Source organism: Vulpes lagopus, chromosome 15 (genome assembly GCF_018345385.1).
Source record: "Vulpes lagopus strain Blue_001 chromosome 15, ASM1834538v1, whole genome shotgun sequence".
In the NCBI taxonomy this organism is placed as follows: domain Eukaryota; kingdom Metazoa; phylum Chordata; class Mammalia; order Carnivora; family Canidae; genus Vulpes; species Vulpes lagopus.
Window position 1 is genome coordinate 10460976 of NC_054838.1, and position 18815 is coordinate 10479790.

Here is an 18815-nt window from a genome sequence, read left to right on the forward strand (position 1 = left end):
TGGCAAAACACACAAATCATCATGGACTTTGGACATAGTCACTTTTTGTTTCAAGGACAAAGAGCAAAGTGTGTGGAGGATTTTCCTGGTCACAATGTTAAATATTTAAGGTTTTAGAGGCTGTACTATCTCAGCCCTGACTGGCAGGTGCTGAGTGATAAAGGCACCTACATGCTCTTTGATAAATATGTATTTGTGGTATGCAGGGCCCTTTAAGGCACGAGCCCCAAGAGGAGCCCATCTTACCTGATAGCATTTCTCAGTCTCAACACTGACATTTTGAGCCAGATAATTCTTTTTTGTGGGGTCTGACCTGTGCATTATACATTATAGGATGTGTAGCAGAATCCCTAGTCTCTACCCACTAAATACTAGTAGCACTCCCAGTAGCAACAAACAAAAATATCTTCAGACATTGCCAAATGTTCCTTGGGAGACAAAATCCCTTCTGGTTGAGAACCACTGGTCTAATACACACATGGTTAAGTTCCACGTGGAACTTAATACTAGTGGCCTGCTTTGTAAAAGCAAGCACATAACCAGTTTAACTAGAGACCATGCGGTATTATGAGTTGTGTTTTCCTTTGGCTTTGAAAGGAAAAGCTTCCTGTTTGGAAGCTCAAAGCTAAGTTTCAGGTTATATTAACTGTCAGCCTCAGTTTTCAGGACTGATCTTTTATTTCTAATATAACAATCCTTTTAGAAATGGCTTCACATAATGTGAAGAGTGGCAAACAGAATGTCTCCATTTAAATTCAGCCTGAGAGGGCAACATCTCAGTGCTGGTCAAAGGCACTGGAGGCACTGTGCTCAGTAGAGTGAGTTTGGCTCCTTGAAGCAGCTTTTTTTTTTTTTTTTTTTTTTTTTTTTAATTTTTTTTTCCCCTTGAAGCAGCTTTGAGGACAGTGAGCATTTTGGGGAGATGAAGAGAAGACGAAGGCAGTTTGGTGTCTGTGGGGGGCGTACCTTGTAGGGGGCATGCAGGTGTTCTTCTGGTGTTCTTATCCTGTGCATGAAGTAATTGTGGAATGCTTTCTGAGAAGGGGCTGGGGGGCTGAAGTTCAGAAATCAAACCGGTGGGGGTCTAAGCAGTGATAATTTGCGTGATAAGTTAGTGTGTAGTTACTTCCAGTCTGGAGACAGAAGAGTGAAGTTACTTCTCTCTTCTTTTGGAAATCACCTAAATGTGGGTGCCTGGGTGGCTCAGCGGTTGAGCGTCTGCCTTCGGCTCAAGGCGTGATCCTGGAGTCCTGGGATCCAGTCCCACATTGGGCTCCCTGCAGGGACCCTGCTTCTCCCTCTGCCTGTGTCTCTGCCTCTTTCTCTCTCTCATGAATAAATAAAATAAAAAAAAAATCACCCAAAAGCAATAAGGAGAATGAGAAAAGGAACTGCAAACTCCAGCTTCGACAAATCTAGGAGACATCTGAAACTTGTAACTCTCAAACAGGTAAAAGAGTTGAAAAACTAGCGAATATCAAATGAAGAGTACAGAGAATGCTTGCTTCTGCAGGATCTGAGAAGCCTACCTAGTGTCTTCTCCAAGGTGAGGCTATTTGCAGGACCAGTCTGAGTGGCAGGGAAGAGAGGAAGCCCCTGCATGTGAAGAGCCCTCTACTATAGCATATGATCTTCATTGGCAGAGCTAGATGGGTTCACACACATCATTCGATCTGGTTAAAAAAAAGTAATTTGTCCCCTCTTCAATATGAAAATCCTGCAAATACCTGGGGAGAGCTTAAAGATGAGTCATCAGTTTTCCTCATGTAGGTAAATGGAAACTCAGGGTCTCCTGTCTCACATGCTACATCCAGTCCTCTGGTAAAACTGGAGGCTCTACCTTCAGAACATACAGTATCAAGTTCTCATTACTTCCACTGTTATATCCTAATCTACATTCCTGTACTCATCTGGAATATTGTGGTCATCTCACAACTGTGCTCTTCATTTTGACAGGCGACTCTATAGTATTTCTTTCAAACACAGCTGCCTAAGCTGTATTATATCAGGTCCTTCTAATCAAAACTCTCTCCAATATCTCTTTGAACTCATCTCACAACTTTTTTTAAAAAAGATTTTATTTATTCATGAGAGACACAGAGAGAGACATAGGCAGAGGGAGAAGCAGGCTCCTAACAGGGAGCCCCATGTGGGACTCTATCCCCAGACCAGGGATCACAACCTGAACCTTACACTCAACCGCTGAGCCACTCAGGCGTCCCTCATCTCAGAACTCTTTTTGGCATCTAGGCCAAACATATGGTCTTCATCAAAATGTATCCCTAATAAATTAGCTTTAGAGAAAGCTCTACCAATTTTATTCACCACATATAACTAGAAACTGGGGGCGCCTGGGTGGCTCAGTTGGTTAAACGTCTGCCTTTGGCTCAGGTCATGATCCTGGGATCGAGCCCCCATGTCAGGCTCCCTGCTCAGCGGTAAGCCTGCTTCTCCCTCTCCCTCAGCCTGCCACTCTACCTACTTGTGCTCTCTCACTTGTTCACTCTGTCAAATTAAAAAAAAAAAAAAAGACCCCAAAACTGGAGAGAGATTTGCATTCAGGCCTCAGTATCAACATTTTAAATTGTCCCTTTTCGGAAACTTGAAGGACTTTTCCCACTGGGAAGATAAAACCTTGTGAGGTTTAGGATGGTGAAGAGGTATTGCCTTTTTCTTTTACTGATAAAGTCTACCCTGAAAGGAGAGGTAATTTTCAGAGATCAATTTAGGAAGAACATGTGGAAATAAAATGATTCTGTGGAATTCCTTCATGTACCCCAAGAGTGGATATTATCTGAAGACTGCTGGTTAACAATGCCAAGAACTGCTAACAGGTCAAAGAATTAATGTTTTAGGAAAATTAGAATCATTGATTTGATCAAAGTATTTTTCAAAGCAGTTGTGTCAAGGTTGGGTAGAAAACATACTAAAATGAATGAAGGAGGGGATGACCATGATGAAGGCAGTGATAGAAGCACGTTATTAAAATTGGATGTAGAAGGCATAAGGTAGGATTACAACAGCTTAAATATATATTATCTAGGAACAATTATTTTTAAAATGTGAAATAAAAAATAAAACGTGAAATACTGGGGGTACAAGTGTTGACAGAAAAGGGGTCAACAGACCCCTTTTAATCAACAGATTAAGCAAGAGGTTGAAGACTCAAAGGAAGATATCAAAAGCACTAGATTCACAAGAAGATGCAAAGGATTTATTGAGCAATGAAGATCTACCAATATGAAAAGATTTTAACCTGCTTTATCGAATTCTCAGTGACCATACAAGGTAGTTGCTATTGCCATCCTCATTTTGCAGACAAGGAAGAGACCCACGGAGATCTAGTTATGCCCAAGGTCACTCAGCTTCTTCACTATGTTGGTAGAGCTGGGCTGTGACCTAAAGCAGTGGAACTTCTCTATGGTTGTGAATTTGTAAGGCAGAAGCTGAAGGAATTTCTGATAAAATCTATTTATGTAAGCTAGAAGGCAAGGCCATGTTAAGATCAAGGAGTGGGGGGCGCCTGGGTGGCTCAGTGGGTTAAGTGTCTGCCTTCGGCTCAGGTCATTATCTAGGGTCCTGGGATTGAGCCCTGCGTTGAACTTCCCGTGCAGTGGGGAGTCTGCTGCTTCTTCTCCCCCTACCCCTCCTCCCTGCTCATGCTTGCTAATAAAGGAATAAAATCTTAAATAAAAATGGAGGGTTACAAGTCTATAAAGAGGGTTTAGACAATCACTAAGAAGATGGGAGGAGTGGACTAGACAAAACAGTATTGACAACATGCAGTGTTAACATTAATTTTTAGTAATACTGGGTCTTCTCCAGATGTAATCTGTAGAGGACTGGACTGGATACACCTAAGGATGGGATTTTCCAGGAAGGTATGACTGGAGAGGATTATTTAGGATACTTATAACAGTGATACTAGATTGATAGACCAATTAATAATCTAACAGGGATTGTGAAGCAGGTGAAAACTAACAATGACCTAATCTGAACATGTGTAAAAGAACAGAAAGGTCATGGTCAGAAGTAATTTTTAAATTAGTGATTTCAGAGGTAACGTTGTTTTTGGATATTGGAAGTATCCAGGATATGGTTGTCGTGGAAACCAAATCATGAAATCAAAGCCCTTTGAGAAGTGGTCATTAAAACCAGGCAGTTGAAAAATTTTCTTCAAAATTTACTTGATGAATGTGACCTTTCTGATCTCAAACTGCCGTTTAATCAGAAAAACAAACATTTTAAACTTTCTTCTGTAACTTCATTTTCTCCCAGGCTTAAAAAAAATTAGATTTGAGGATTTTTACCTATTACACACAAAGTTGGAAATTGTGGTCCTGTAAAGCTTTTCAATAAAAAGACTGGTAAATCGTTGGCATAGGTAAACACTTGGGAGAAGTGTATTTCAGGTAAGAAACTGTCAATGATAGTCAAAAGTTTTATGACAAATTTGCCCTAAATAGTCTTTCAACTGCACAAAAATAATGTGTATTTTCCCACCTGATTCTTTAATAGGGATATCAAGATGGTAAAGCATCTTCCTGTTTTTTTGTCCTCTAAATCTGATAAGGAAAAAAAAAAACCCCACAACCCTGATGTTCATGCTTAAAAGATAGCCATGATGTTTAATGTGGTGCTGGGACACTAGGCCACCAAATGGACCAACAGACCTAAATTTACTCCAACCCTGAATTACATAAATGGTCCAATAATATATTAGTTGGAATAAGAATGTCTCTATTTGGACATGAAGAAAAAGGTCTTCCAGTTGTTTTAGAAGGATCTTCAATTTACATAGTAAGAACCAAGACTTATAAACAACCCAGCACATTTAAACAATAAACTAATGAAAATACTTTTTAAAACATAATACTGATCTCACCCACTTCCATTCTTAAACATAAATCTGCCTTCATTTACTACTTAAATTTTCATTGTAATAACCGTAGAAATTAGATATCTAAAAATGTGTAGGCAACTGAAATTTGAATAAAGCCAAATATGTTCAAACTGAGTACCTATTAAATGTTATATATCCTGTCTACTACCCGCTGACTTGATAATCTATTATGTAGGGTAGCACCTATTTTAAAACAATCTAAGAAAGATCAAAAGCCAAATATTGGGGGTCTAATCTGTGAATGGATTGCATCAACCAGATATCACCTGTTCTAGTTTCTGTACTCATAACATTTTAAATTTCAAAGTGACTTAGGAATTTCTTTTTTAAATCCAACATATCAAACACATACTTAAGTTTCTAGATATATAAAAATTCAGCAAACATGTTTGACTCACACCTTCGAGTATGTTACTTAGAAACATTTTGGACCCAAATATTTAAGGATCATGGATTAGCACTAGCCCATAATGCAGTTTGTTAATCTGCTGTACAAGTCAACCACTTAACACCAAAGGATTCTAATCTCACTCCCACAGAAGCAGCAATAAAATCAGAAAGCAATACTACTTTCTAGTAATTTGATAATCAAGATAACAAACAGCATTGGGATAAAAGGAAGAAAATTTGTTTCAGCTTCTTCAATAAGCCTATTCCTCATCTTAGATAATGAGGATAAAGGTATCACAGACCAAATATGGGAAACTGCTTTTTCTTTATTTAGGCCTTAGGAAGAAAATTAACTTTGGTCACATATTACCTTAAAAAAAAAAAAATCCAGTTTTACATATTCCTAAATAGATAGGACCAAATGATCAGAGAAATAATTTCTTCTGTAAAAATTGGCCAAATTTTATCAAAAACCTAACATACAATGTAATTCAAATTATATAAAGACTGCTTGGGATCATAACATTCCAAACGTATGACAGTTGCAACTCCATCCTAACAGGTGTGAAAGTATTTGCTCTCATGTTGCTTTGGTCCAAAAGAGTAGAGCTGATCAGTAAGAATAAACTAAGTACCTAATTTTTTGCAAACAATTTAGTTATTGGCAGCAGAAATATCCATGACGAATAGTTCTACTACAGCAAAGTATAATAACTGAATATATTTCATGAACACATCACAGTATCAGATAAACTTATAAGAGAAAAATATGAAGGAACAAAAAAGATGAAACAGCTACCACAAGAGTCTCCTCCATAACTATCTGAAGGGTAAAAAGGTGAGATTAGAATTTGATGATGCTAATATGAAAGGAAATTGAGTATTGTATTTATTATTTTATACAACTCTTACTCTTTACAAAAATGGTTATAGTCATGCCCATAAAAGTGTAATCCATGGCATCTGAAAGCAAACACTCTTTGTAATTATTTAAAAGGGCCTTTTTAAAAATTATAATACAAAGGTCTGTGCTCTATAAGCAGTCCTCCACTGTGCATTATAACAATAAGGCTTACTTTTAATACAAAGACTAAGTGTTTGGGAGTTATGAACCACTGGATTTAACAAACATCATTTTATAGTTGCTTTTTGCATCTTTTTTGTTTTTGGGATCCTCCACTTCATCAGGGTGCTCAGTAGCTTGGAGTTCTTCAGCAGACTCTTCTTTCTCTGACTCTGAATCACTTTCAGAGTCATCTGGACTTTCAGGATCAGGTGAATCATCATCATCATCATCATCTCCAGCCACATCACCTTCTCCATCATGATCTTCTACCTATGAACATCAACCAACAGGCTCTTCTTAAATACAAGTACCCCAGTAAAAAAACTGGGAAAGACGCTAATTTTTGTCACCGTCTCAACGCCCACTCCCTACCATTCAAAGTTTTGAGACGATTATGATCAGAGTCGGCCAAGGGAAGACCTGAGGACTCAGGAATCTCTGTGTATTTTACCCATTAAGATTTAAGTAGAATTTCAAGAAACAGCTCTGAAGACCACTCACCCGAGTCCCTTCCCCCCAGTTCGAAAACTACATCTTCCTGAAAGAAATAGTATTTTTTTAAAAGTAAATAAGGCAAATTAATCACTGACCCTTGGAAATGTGGAAAAGTTATCAATGTTTTACATATTATACTACTTTGTAATTAACCAGCACGTATAGTATGAAAAGAGAGCACTGAGAAAACTGAGAAAGATCCTAAATTAGTACTTACATGAAATATTTCCTGTTTTTATGCTATTAAAGATGGGCCATCATGATCATCTAAGCAGAATTTACGTTAAGCTTTTATCAGAAAACATTTGTAAAACTCAAAAATATCTCATTCTCTACAAAGACCTATTTGGGCACACAGAAAGTTAAAGAACTAAAAAGAAAGCTTTCTACATAGGATTCTTGATTGCTAGAGTAATCTAACAGAAATAAAGATTATCAGTTTAGAAATTATCTTCCCCTTTAGTGAAAATGTTAATTACTACCTCACTGAAGCCAAGTCCACAATGTCGTCGATATCTTCCTGATAATTTACTGTCCATACTTTGCTGATATTGAGACTCCAGTTCTTCATTAATTTTCTTGTCTTCTTCCCCTGCATGTCCAGTGTACTTTGGTTATGTTTCAGTCAAATTAATAAAAACATTTGATTACACAAGAAAACCCATATTACAAATGCTATTATATTTAGGGTTGATTTCTCTAACTTTACAACGAATTTTGTGGATGGGTTACCTAATAGATATAATTTAAGGAGGTATTTATGATTACTTCTTTGGTAGCCAACCCTCTGAACTACAAAAGTATTTATAAAAGATGAAGAACCTATATTTTTCTATGTGATAAGTTAAACTAGACATAAGTCTCAGAACTGCCTAAAGTTCAGATATTATAAATATTAATCACTAAGAACTTTGGGCTTTAAATACTGCTTATTTATAGTCTAATGAATAACTGTTAACCTGAAAGTGAGTTTTCTCCTACATTCAAAAAACCAGCAACAAACAAAAGTTTCTGTTTCTGAGCAAGATATATAATGAAAAGGCAGGCAATTCTGTTCAGAAAATGGTCAAATAAATAATGGCTCTAATTCATGCCTTTCTTACTATCCATTTACTGAAACAACATAACTTATTTAGAACTAGAACATTACTAATACCATCTGAGCTTTCTGAGGGGTTGTCTGGGTGGCTCAATCCAGTGAGTATCCAACTTTTGATTTCAGCTCAGGTCACGATCATGATCATGGTCCCAAGATGGAGCCCCACATTGGGTTCCCCTCTTAGTGGGGAGTCTATTGAAATTCTCTCTCTCCCTCTCCCTGCTTGCAAGTGCTCTCACACTCTCTACATAAAACTTTAAAAAGCTGAATATGCCATTTTATTTTGTAAATATAAAAGAAATTTCATTTTAATCACAAAATAATGCTTGCATTATTTTTATTCATAAAGTCCACAGTTTGAAAGAATAAATGCAGTTAAATATTTTTCCATTCTGCAAAGCTCAGGGATTCCTTTTGCCTTTTCTTTTTCTTTTTTTAAAGATTTTATTGATTTATTCATGAGACCGACAGAGAGGCACAGACATAGACAGAGGGAGAAACAGGCTCCATGCAGGGAGCCTGATGCAGGACTGGATCCCAGGACCCCGGGGATCACACCCTGAGCTAAAGGCAGATGCTCAACCACTGAGCCACCCAGGCATCCCCCTTCTGCCTTTTCTAACAATGCAAATAAATTTGAAATAATTGTCTTGAAAAATAAAAGACCTAGTAATTTCTAAAATGTGCTACATATTCTAGGTTAGTATAAAGTTAATTTAAATAACTTAATTAAAAGATTTGTTCAATACGAACCAGGTCATTATGTCCTGTTTTTATTAAGTCCAAGATTAGAATCAATTTTATATAGAAGAAAATTTCATTTCTCAGTAGCCTGAATTCAAATCCAATCTCTTTCATTTTTAGTTTTTATTTTAAAAATTTTTCCTTTGGGGTCCCTGGGTGGCGCAGGGGTCCCTGGGTGGCGCAGCGGTTTGGCGCCTGCCTTTGGCCCAGGGCGCGATCCTGGAGACCCGGGATCGAATCCCACATCAGGCTCCCGGTGCATGGAGCCTGCTTCTCCCTCCGCCTGTGTCTCTGCCTCTCTCTCTCTCTCTGTGACTATCATAAATAAATAAATAAAAAAAAAAAAAAAAAAAATTTTCCTTTAAGATTAAGTTAATTTTTTCAGGCTTTGTAATAAGTTTGTATTCTTTATTAAAGATTTCAAAAAAAAAACCTTAGTGAATAAATTCAAAACCAATATGCCAAGAATAACACTGTATGTTAATTTATAATGTAAAAAGTACATAAATACATATTACATAACAGTTGGCAAGATAAGGCAGGCATATAGCTCACTACAATTAAATATATGTTCTGAAGACAGAAAAAGGTCAGTTTCTTAGAATATAATTGATATATATATATACTCTCTAATCTTTAAAAATTACAGTACATGCTAATTGTTACATATACATGTTTACATATACATTTCTAGTTCTAGGATTTTCATCATTAGCAACTATACAGAGAGGGATGCCTGGGTGGCTCAGCAGTTGAGCATTTGCCTTTGGCTCATGATGTGATCCTGGAGTCCTGGGATCAAGTCCCACACTCGGCTCCCTGCATGGAGCCTGCTTCTCCCTCTGCCTCTCTCTGTGTCTCTCATGAATAAATAAAATCTTAAAAAATATATACAGAGAATATCCCAAAATATATATAAATATTTCATATTCCAAATCTAACACCATCTCTTAAATTATGTTTTACTTTCTTACCTGTTCGGAAGTGAGATGTTGATTTGTGGTCTCCTATAACAAGACGGCCAGTATGTTCTTTCTATAAGAAAGCAGAAAATGTATTAGAATTTGAGATCACTAATTTAAAATAATTACAGAGTGTCTCCTAATGTGCCCAATATTATTGCAGGCTTCTGGATACAGTGAAGAAAAACAATTAAATTGACATCCTTGTCTTTATGGAACTTACATTCTAGCAAAGGTAGAGATAAGGAGGGGAACTGAAATCAATAAGTAAATTATACTGTGTTAGAAAGTTCTAAGTACCATTAAAACAAATACATAAATAGAGCAGAAAACAGGAGTGGAGAGAATGTAGACATCAGGCTGGAATCTTAAATGGGATAGATAACTAAAAAATTGAGTTGATATAAACATTTTCTTTTCTAAAAGGCAAATGAGTTGCTTTAATTTTCCCACCTCCTCTTTCTGATGTCTCAGGCACATTTCATACAAAGAAAGCAAATGAAAATTATTTAGGTAGATAAAAATGAAGAAATTAATAGGCTTATAATGGACAAAGTGATAGATCTTTAAACAAATAGCCAGCTGTTATCTGACTACAATACCCGATCTTAAACTGTCAAAAAGAACAGAATTTAAAACAATCTAATTCTTCTAAAATAAACAAATAAATCCTGATTCAATGTTACTAATTGATCAAGGTACATAATTACTCTCAATTATCAGTTGTAATCCACTCTTTATGGTTCATACTTAGTTTTATAAGGTAAAGAAATTCTTCACTAAAATAGTGAAGGTGAGATTAAATGTGACTTTGCAAAGTAATCTTAACTAATCACCTGTGAAGATGTGGTACATAACAAATCTTCCTATTGTGAAAGGATGACAGACACATTTTCCACACCCAAAGATACTACTGAAAGGCTTCAAGGCTTCAAGCATTAGTACTTAACTGCCTCACATGCCATTATCAGCAAATCAATGACTCAATATGCCGCTTTAGACTGCAGAATATATTCTACTATTAAAATCTGAAAATGTATAATGCACTAAGTTATCTGAAGATGATGATAGTAGTGCACTGGTCTATTCACTTTCTCTTAGCTGGTTCTCCTGTAACCAATAAAATATTCACAGTAGTTGGCTAGGGCTAGGAATATACTTCACAGCCACAAAACAGAATAAATCTAAACAGCCTACATATAAGATCAAAGCTACAATGCTGGCCTTGCTAAGAAAGAATTTAACGTATATAAACAGCTAACATATAGGTAGTCAATTTTAATTTAAATTGTTTAATCTGGGGATCCCTGGGTGGCGCAGCAGTTTAGCGCCTGCCTTTGGCCCAGGGCACGATCCTGGAGACCCGGAATCGAATCCCACGTCGGGGTCCCGGTGCATGGAGCCTGCTTCTCCATCTGCCTATGTCTCTGCCTCTCTCTCTATCATAAATAAATAAAAATTAAAAAAATAAATAAATAAATTGTTTAATCTGGGGCAGCCCCAGTGGTGCAACGGTTTGGCACCGCCTGCAGCCCAGGGCATGATCCTGGAGACCCAGGATCGAGTCCCACGTTGGGCTCCCTGCATGGAGCCTGCTTTTCTCTCTGCCTATGTCTCTGCCCCTCTCTCTTTCTGTCGCTCATAAATAAATAAGTAAAATCTTTTAAAAATAAATAAATGAATAGGGATCCCTGGGTGGCTCAGCGGTTTGGCGCCTGCCTTTGGCCCAGGGCGCGATCCCGGAGTCCCAGGATTGAGTCCCGTGTCGGGTTCCCGGCATGGAGCCTGCTTCTCCCTCCTCCTGTGTCTCTGCCTGTCTCTCTCTCTATCATAAATGAATAAATGAATCTTTAAAATAAATAAATAAATAAATAAATAAATAAATAAATAAATAAATAAATAAATAAAAAAAATAAAATAAATAGTTTAATCTGTTCTTTCTTCTCCACATTTTTAATGAAATGTATTTGACTACTGGTAACTAAATTTCATACACTTTATTTGTTTAGAGTATTTTTCCTAAGTACTCAAAGAGTATTCATTCTACTAGGTTGAGCATGTCTCCTAAATTATTACTTACTTCATATAGTCTTAGTAAATATTTTATTTGCATGAATCAAGACAAACTTCAGACTTTCTATGATAAATCACAAAATTATTGGGAAATCTGGATTAACAAGATATTATAAAAATGCATTCTTGTACAGGTCTTACTGTAGTTATATGATCTTTCCCAATCCTAAACCCGATTGTTCTAGTCTGGCTAATTCTTTGTTTCACCAATTCTATTTCTGGGACGCTTTCTTGTACCACTAACATCTGCCTATGTTAGTAGCTAACTAACAGAGAACACAGAAGTAGCTACCCCTGTCTGTTGATTCCACAGCAGTAGGTGCACAGTTCTTTCATAGCAATTATAATTCTAAATTATCTGGTTTCCCTACTACACGATGGCTCCAAACATGTATAATGATTTATGTGACCCCTAGGACCTAGCTTGTTTTACCTGGCTTGTTTTAAACACTCAATAATTGTTGGTAAAATGCATGAATGACTCTCATATGAATAACAAAGGGCTGAATTTAATTGTGAGGAGCTTAAAAGAGAGAAAAAAAAAGGTTTTCTTATTTTAGTAAAGTAAGTATCTAGAGATAACTGTATTTGCATGTAAAAATTATTGCTAGGAACAAGAAGGGTTTTTCCCCAATAGGTGATGTTTTCCTGGCACCTGTATTTTGTATATCCTAATATGTTAATCAAACTGAAGGGGATTTCAAAATGTACTGAACATCTTAAAAATTAAGTTTTTTAAAAAAAGATTTTATTTATTTATTCATGAGAGACACAGAGACAGAGGGAGAGAGGCAAAGACACAGGCAGAGGGAGAAGCAGGCTCCATGCAGAGAGCCCGATGTGGGACTCGATTCTAGGTCTCCAGGATCTCCTTTAGCGCTTGGGCTGAAGGTGGCACTAAACCACTGAGCCACCCGGGCTGCCCCTAAAATTAAGTTTTTGATAAAGGCTTGTCTTCTACTTCAAGGGCTAGAGGGAACTATAAAATATGAAAGGCCTACCAACTGGTCTTTCCAGAAATGACTTCTACTAAGTCATTAGGCTAAACAAATAGCAAATCATAAACCTTTCTTCCTAAGGAGTCCCCTCAAACCAAGATTATTTTCTATTCAGTCTCTAAATCTTACTGCCCCAGTAGCACTAAGAATCTTAGAAGTGGTTCAGAAATAGTATACTTTGGGGCACCTGGGTGGCTTAGTGGTTGAGCATCTGCCTTTGGCTCAGGTCACATAGAGCCCCACATCAGGGTCCCTGCAGGAAGCCGGCTTCTCCCTTTGCCTAGGTCTCTGCCTCTCTTTGTTCTCTCATGAATACATAAAATCTCAAAAAAAAAAAAAAAGAAAAGAAAAAAAAGAAAAAAAAAAAAAAAGAATTACTATACATTTTAAGAGTGCTTGGTTAGGTCACCTGTATTTCCCAAGCAGAGCAGGAAGATGGGATCAAAGTACATTCATTCAGTCTGGCTCACTCAACAAACAAAATAAGGATTTTATTTTCACAGGAAAGATTAACGTACATACTATTTGATGCTTACCTTTCCTGCACCCATAAGTCTCAAGAACTTCTGTTTTCTTTCTTCATTACCTAAGTCTGCTGCTTCCCAATTGCTAGATCCAAGCTGCAAAAGAAATTAGCCAATTAGTTTTTTGCATAGTAATATTGAAAGATTTCAAGTCTGTAACTCCCAAGGTCCCCCTCCCCCACCATCATTTTTAACTATAAACAGTGCACACTGATTTTGTTTAGGTAGTTAAGTATATGCATCATACTCAATATATACTCCTTTTCTGTTACTTCAAGGCCAAATCCTTTAGTTCTTTTGCAGCCAGAGCTCTAATTCTCAAGTTTGCACTTAAGAGAATCACCTGCGGGGTGTGTTAAAACCCAAACTGCTAGGCTACACCCCAAGAGTTTCAGATCCAGTGAGTCTTGAATAGGGCTCAAGGATTTCATTTCTAACAAAGGTAGGACGATATTGTTGATGTGGGGACCACATTTTGAGACCTACTCTAGAGCCTTGCAAGGCCCTAGAGTACCTAGGATTTATAACCCAGAGGCTGCCAACCATTGTTATTTAAAGTTACTCTGGCTTTAGTGATATTCTAAAGGACCATGGAACAACAGTCTAATGGACCAAATTTTAGGTTTTCAATTTCTTTTTTATGCAGTTCTAGTTATTTGTAAAGATTAATATGTTAAGATTTTTATTCTTTCTTAAAGGTCTTCCAAAGAACAAACAGAAAACTATTTTCAAAAAGAGTAAAACTTCTTCTACCTTGGTCAGTTACATGGTCAGTTGAGCCCTTTTACAAATCTTAGAAATACTATGGAGTCCTAGTGATATTTTTCCTTACATCTTGAAACAAACATAGGAATTACCTCATTGATTCATTAGTTATTGCCAACTATGCTAAAAATGACTAAAATAAGGAAAAAGAAAAATGGTGGAAGAGTTTTCTCATCCTATTGTCCAAGGTAGTGCATCATCCTTCAAGAAGATTATCACTCCTCCACTGTATGCTTCCAGTTTTCATGGACACAGTTGAGAGTCCAGAATTTTTCTGGACTCTCTACCCATAATGGCGACTGGATAAAAACTGGAAACTGACAGAAGTCATTTCATAATTATTAGATAAATCAGGTGAATGCATAATGATAGGTAGTGTACCCTAAACTAATGGTAATGGCAAAATTAACTGTATATGCAAAAATCAGATTGTGAATTTTTGGATGATGAAACACTACATGATTTTTCTCCAACTCAGGAATCAACAAGAGACAAAGAAGAAAAAAAAAGATAAGAAAAAAAATATGGCACTCTTGTCTAGAGAGTCTTTAACAGGGAGGACTTGATCTCAACTGCACCTTAAGAGCTCGGACTATCCTGTTTTTCTTAAAAAAAAAAAAAATTTAAAAAAGTGTGACTGCTTCATCTTCTATGGTATCTTTACACCAAAATTTACGTGATAGGATCTGAAGCTGGATAAGTGCTAAAGAAAGATGTGTATACAAAGGTGACTGGGAGGAATATAGAAAGAAAACATTCATTGGATTGATCATTCTAATTGAGTTTATATCTAAAAATGAAAACGTTTTGCAGTTATGGAGTAAAGATAATGACCCTCTTTCAACAGAAAATTATGAGCACAAAGGTTTAAATTCTTCAAGTATTATATTTTGATGATGCAAATGCTAGAATTACAAATAATGATAAAGCTAAAATTTATTAGAAATTATTTGAAATCTGAAATTATATGTTCCAGTTTTACACACAACTGACAAGCAGTTAGCTGTATTCAGAGGATGCTAACCATTCTGGGTAAAGGTCATGAAAATCAGGAAAATGTATAATAAAAATTTGGGTTTGCTAGGGTTATATGCATATTAAAATTTTCATTAAAATTGTTTTTCACTATCTTTCTTCTTCCAGAAATTATTTGTAGAAGACTTAGAAAATATAAAAGAAACAGTGGTGACCATTTCTCTTGGGATGAGTGTTAAAGTATTTGTACATGGAATATTAGCCATCAAAAAAATGAAATCTTGCCAATGGCAATGACATGGATGGAACTAGAGGGCATTATGCTAAGTGAAATAAGTCAGAGAAAGATAATTATCATATGATTTCACTTATATGTGGAATTTAAGAAACAGAGGATCATAAGGGAAGAGGGAAAAATAAGATAAAATCAGAGAGACAAACCATGAGACTCTTAACTATAGGAAACAAATGGAGGGTTGCTGTAGGGGAGGGGAGTGAGGGGATGGGGTAATTGGGTGATAGGCATTAAAGAGGACACTTGATGTAATGAGCACTGGTGTTATACACAAGTGATGAATCACTGAACTCTACCTCTGAAACTAATACACTATATCTTAATCAATTGAATTTAAATAAAAGTTAAAAAAATATTTGTACAACACAGACACGCACTTGTGGTTGAACTAAATTCCTTTTGGTGGGGAGCTTATATGCTTTCATGATTTTGTCTACCTAATTTCCAAATCTACTTCTTTCCACCTGAAAACTCGTATTTTTTTATAAGCCAGTTAGTTCTTAACTATTTCTGGCTGAACATAGTTAAGAAAAAAAAAAAGTACTAGTGAAACTTAAGTTCTGATTCTCACTGAATCACTTGTGTTCCGTGAGCCTGGACCTGGCATTTAACTTCGTTTTCATTCCTTATCTACCTAGAATAGCTTCTTTAAAAGACTGTCTTAAGAATAACACCTAAGAATTGCATAGTGTTTTACAACTTACAAATGACTGTTCATTTATGTTCTCAAGAGTCCATTTAATAAATAAGAACAAATAAGAGACAAAGTGACTTAAAAGTTTAAGTGACTTACTCTGACCTTCTTGCCTTAAGTTCTCTGCTCTTTCCACATCATACTATACATGACCAAATGAGAGAATATGTGAAAGTAGTTTCTGAACTAGTTATAAAACTTATGGAATCAAGTTAAAAAAAAATGTCTAAAAGCCAAAGCTTTTCCAAACTATTTCTATTACAAGAGCAAGTATCTTCAATGTCTTTACATAAATAATCCTATCACTTAACATATCTAATCCTAATTTCTTTTTTCCCCCAATCAAGTCCTTCTGGTTCTTCCTTGTCAAAGACCTTAGTGAATAAGAGCAAGCACCCTGTCCAAGTGCTGCATTCTCAAAAGCACATGGGTGCCTGATAGAGGGTCTCTACGGTTACTAAAATTAACCTCTCTCCTACACTCTGAAAAAGAGCTTTCATTTCTTCACTTCAAACAAACCAATGAGGCAATTTATAAGTTATCACTAATACCTTTTACTATAGAATTGTAGTCAATCTACCTACCCCCCAATACATACTTAGTAACTCTTAGAATTTGCTTCTAATATTGTCAGCATTCTCTTAGACTCCGTGTTAATATCTACTTTTAATATCTTTCAAAATGTTTTATCTCCATTTTATATGTGAAGTCAGTAGGCAAAAAAACTGATTATCTTTTACCTGCAGTCAATGTTCATTAGAAATTGATGACCAACTACAACTTCAATTATAATTAGTTGATCTTCTAAAATTTAGATGTATATTTCAAAAATATATTTTTAAGTTTTGCATATAGTATTTAAACATGTCTTTAAAACAAGTAAAGATAACTCCCAATTACTAGTAAAAGTAATATTCACACGAAAGAAAGGGACTTAAAAAAAACACCATCAAAAGACAAGTTATTCTATTTGCACTTTAAATTAGCAACATAGTCATTTTTAGAATGTATTAAAGTTGCAGGACCTAATCTTGATTTGCAACTATAACCTTTCAAAAGAGAATGCTTATAAGACTGGAAAAGGTCTTAAAGGTCATCTTAAACTGATCCCAACAGAAGCTGTAGAGTTAATGACAATCCCTTTAACTTTCTGTTGAATTACCTAACATCAAGAGTTTTCTGCGAAGCTAAAGGATATTTGAGTCCAGCAAAACAGGTGCCTGACGTTCTACAAATCGAGTCACAGTTAAATACTAGGAGGAAAATAATGTAATAGCTTTTAAAATGGCACCCAGGTTACTCAAATGCCTTAGATAAACGCCTGGCAAGTGCTGGATTACCATATTAACAAGAAAAGACCTAAGAGCCGGTAGCAGGGAAGAACACAGGGCACGGATACATCTCACTGTGTAATTATGCATCCCCAGATCCTTACTGATTACTAGTCTTTCTGCAGAGTTAGGTTCAACTTAAGAGCCTTGGCATTGTGGTCCTAAACCCACCACCCGTCCAAAGAAGGGTGGATCTTATCACCTCATTTTGCTACAACTCAGGCACTAGTAGTCTTTAGTGAGCTTTTAACGGTTCACAGAGTAAGGTTATTACGAAAGGCACTGAACCGCACTATAAAAATGACTCTACGTCTCCAGCAATTAATAGTGCTTTAAGCAGCAATTGAAAACGAAATGCCGTTCTTTTATCATCCTTAAAAGATGACCTCTCCATGCCCCCACCTCCTCGTCCCCCAAATTTCTCCATCAACGTTCCCCATGGCGTTTACCCATTGTATGAAGGACCTAGTTTTCCGTTTACTGCAGGTCTCCATGACGCTGCGCTAAGAGCTAGGACAAACACACAGAACAGACCTAGGCTAATAAGCACGCACCGTGCTTGGTTCATCCTTGGATTCCCAACACCTGGCATGGCAGTAAATATTTAAGGGGCTACTCTAAGGAATGAGTGGTTTGCTATTGAAGCAGACAAGCTTAGGGTGGGGAGGAAAAAAAGAGGAAGGGCGCTGAAATCAAAATGGGCTTCTAAGGTCTCAACATCCTAGACCTACCTCACCACCCTGCGTCAGTACGAAATTACCCCCTCTGGGGCAATTTTTTTTTCGGTCCAATACCATCATCGGCTTACTCTTTTAACAGGACACTGCAAAAAACGATTCCGGCCGGAAAATCTGTCCGGACGTGTACCAACATCTTGACATTGTCACGGACGCATTTTAAACCTCGAACGCGAAGGATCCCGCCATCCCTATCTCAAGTAGAAGAGCCCGACAAAGAAGCTTCATCATACGGTGCCAGACCCCCTCAGGACGTCCTTCCTCGACAACCTCCCCTCCCTCCTCCCCCTCCTACGCAGGTCTCTAGCTCTTAGGATATAGATCTCGACCTCTTCAAACCTTCCAACCGTAATCAAGGAAAGGAGACGTTTCCCAGGTTCCTGCCCCTCGGCCCTCCGCCTTAGGGCCACCCCAGACGCTTCCTCCTTCCTAAACCACCCTTCCCGGCCTACCCCAGCCTTTAGTAGGCCTCAACCCTTATCCACTCCGCCATTGTTATTTACATCGTCGTCTGGGGAGGCCGAACGCTTCACCCCGTGCGGATGGGACTCCCTGGCAGCGCTCATCGTTGCTGGGACCCCCGGCGGGAAACGCCGAACCCCCTCGCCGTTCTCTCTTCAGCAGCGGCGCCAGCAGCCTGCAACCTGCCCCCGGCCCGAGCAGCGCCACTCCAGAACGCAGAGCCCCTCCAGGCCTTCTCCGCCACAGTCGTCACCGCCGCGGCTACTCGCCACTCACGGAGCATTCGTGTAGTTGTAGTTTTC

At 37.4% G+C, this 18815-nt stretch overlaps 1 protein-coding gene across 1 annotated transcript; it reads right to left on the minus strand.

The window, feature by feature from the left end:
- Nucleotides 1-3192: 3192 nt before the first annotated feature.
- On the minus strand, nt 3193-18768 carry C15H11orf58 (chromosome 15 C11orf58 homolog). The gene is made up of 5 exons (XM_041730415.1): nt 18555-18768; nt 13267-13350; nt 9672-9732; nt 7337-7446; nt 3193-6629 (listed from the first exon to the last, which is right to left on the minus strand). Exons 1-5 carry the CDS (start codon nt 18615-18617, stop codon nt 6399-6401), a joined length of 549 nt encoding a protein of 182 aa, XP_041586349.1. The 5' UTR covers nt 18618-18768; the 3' UTR covers nt 3193-6398.
- Nucleotides 18769-18815: the final 47 nt, after the last annotated feature.

Bases quoted from the DNA above. Each gene is read 5' to 3' on its own strand.
- C15H11orf58 (XM_041730415.1), bottom strand. From the start codon at position 18,617: ATGAGCGCTGCCAGGGAGTCCCATCCGCACGGGGTGAAGCGTTCGGCC. The intron at 13,351-18,554 runs GTAAATAACAAT...TTTCTTTTGCAG, and splicing joins CGGCCTCCCCAGACGACGAT to CTTGGATCTAGCAATTGGGA. The intron at 6,630-7,336 runs GTAGTAATTAAC...TGATGTTCATAG, and splicing joins GTGGACTTGGCTTCAGTGAG to GTAGAAGATCATGATGGAGA.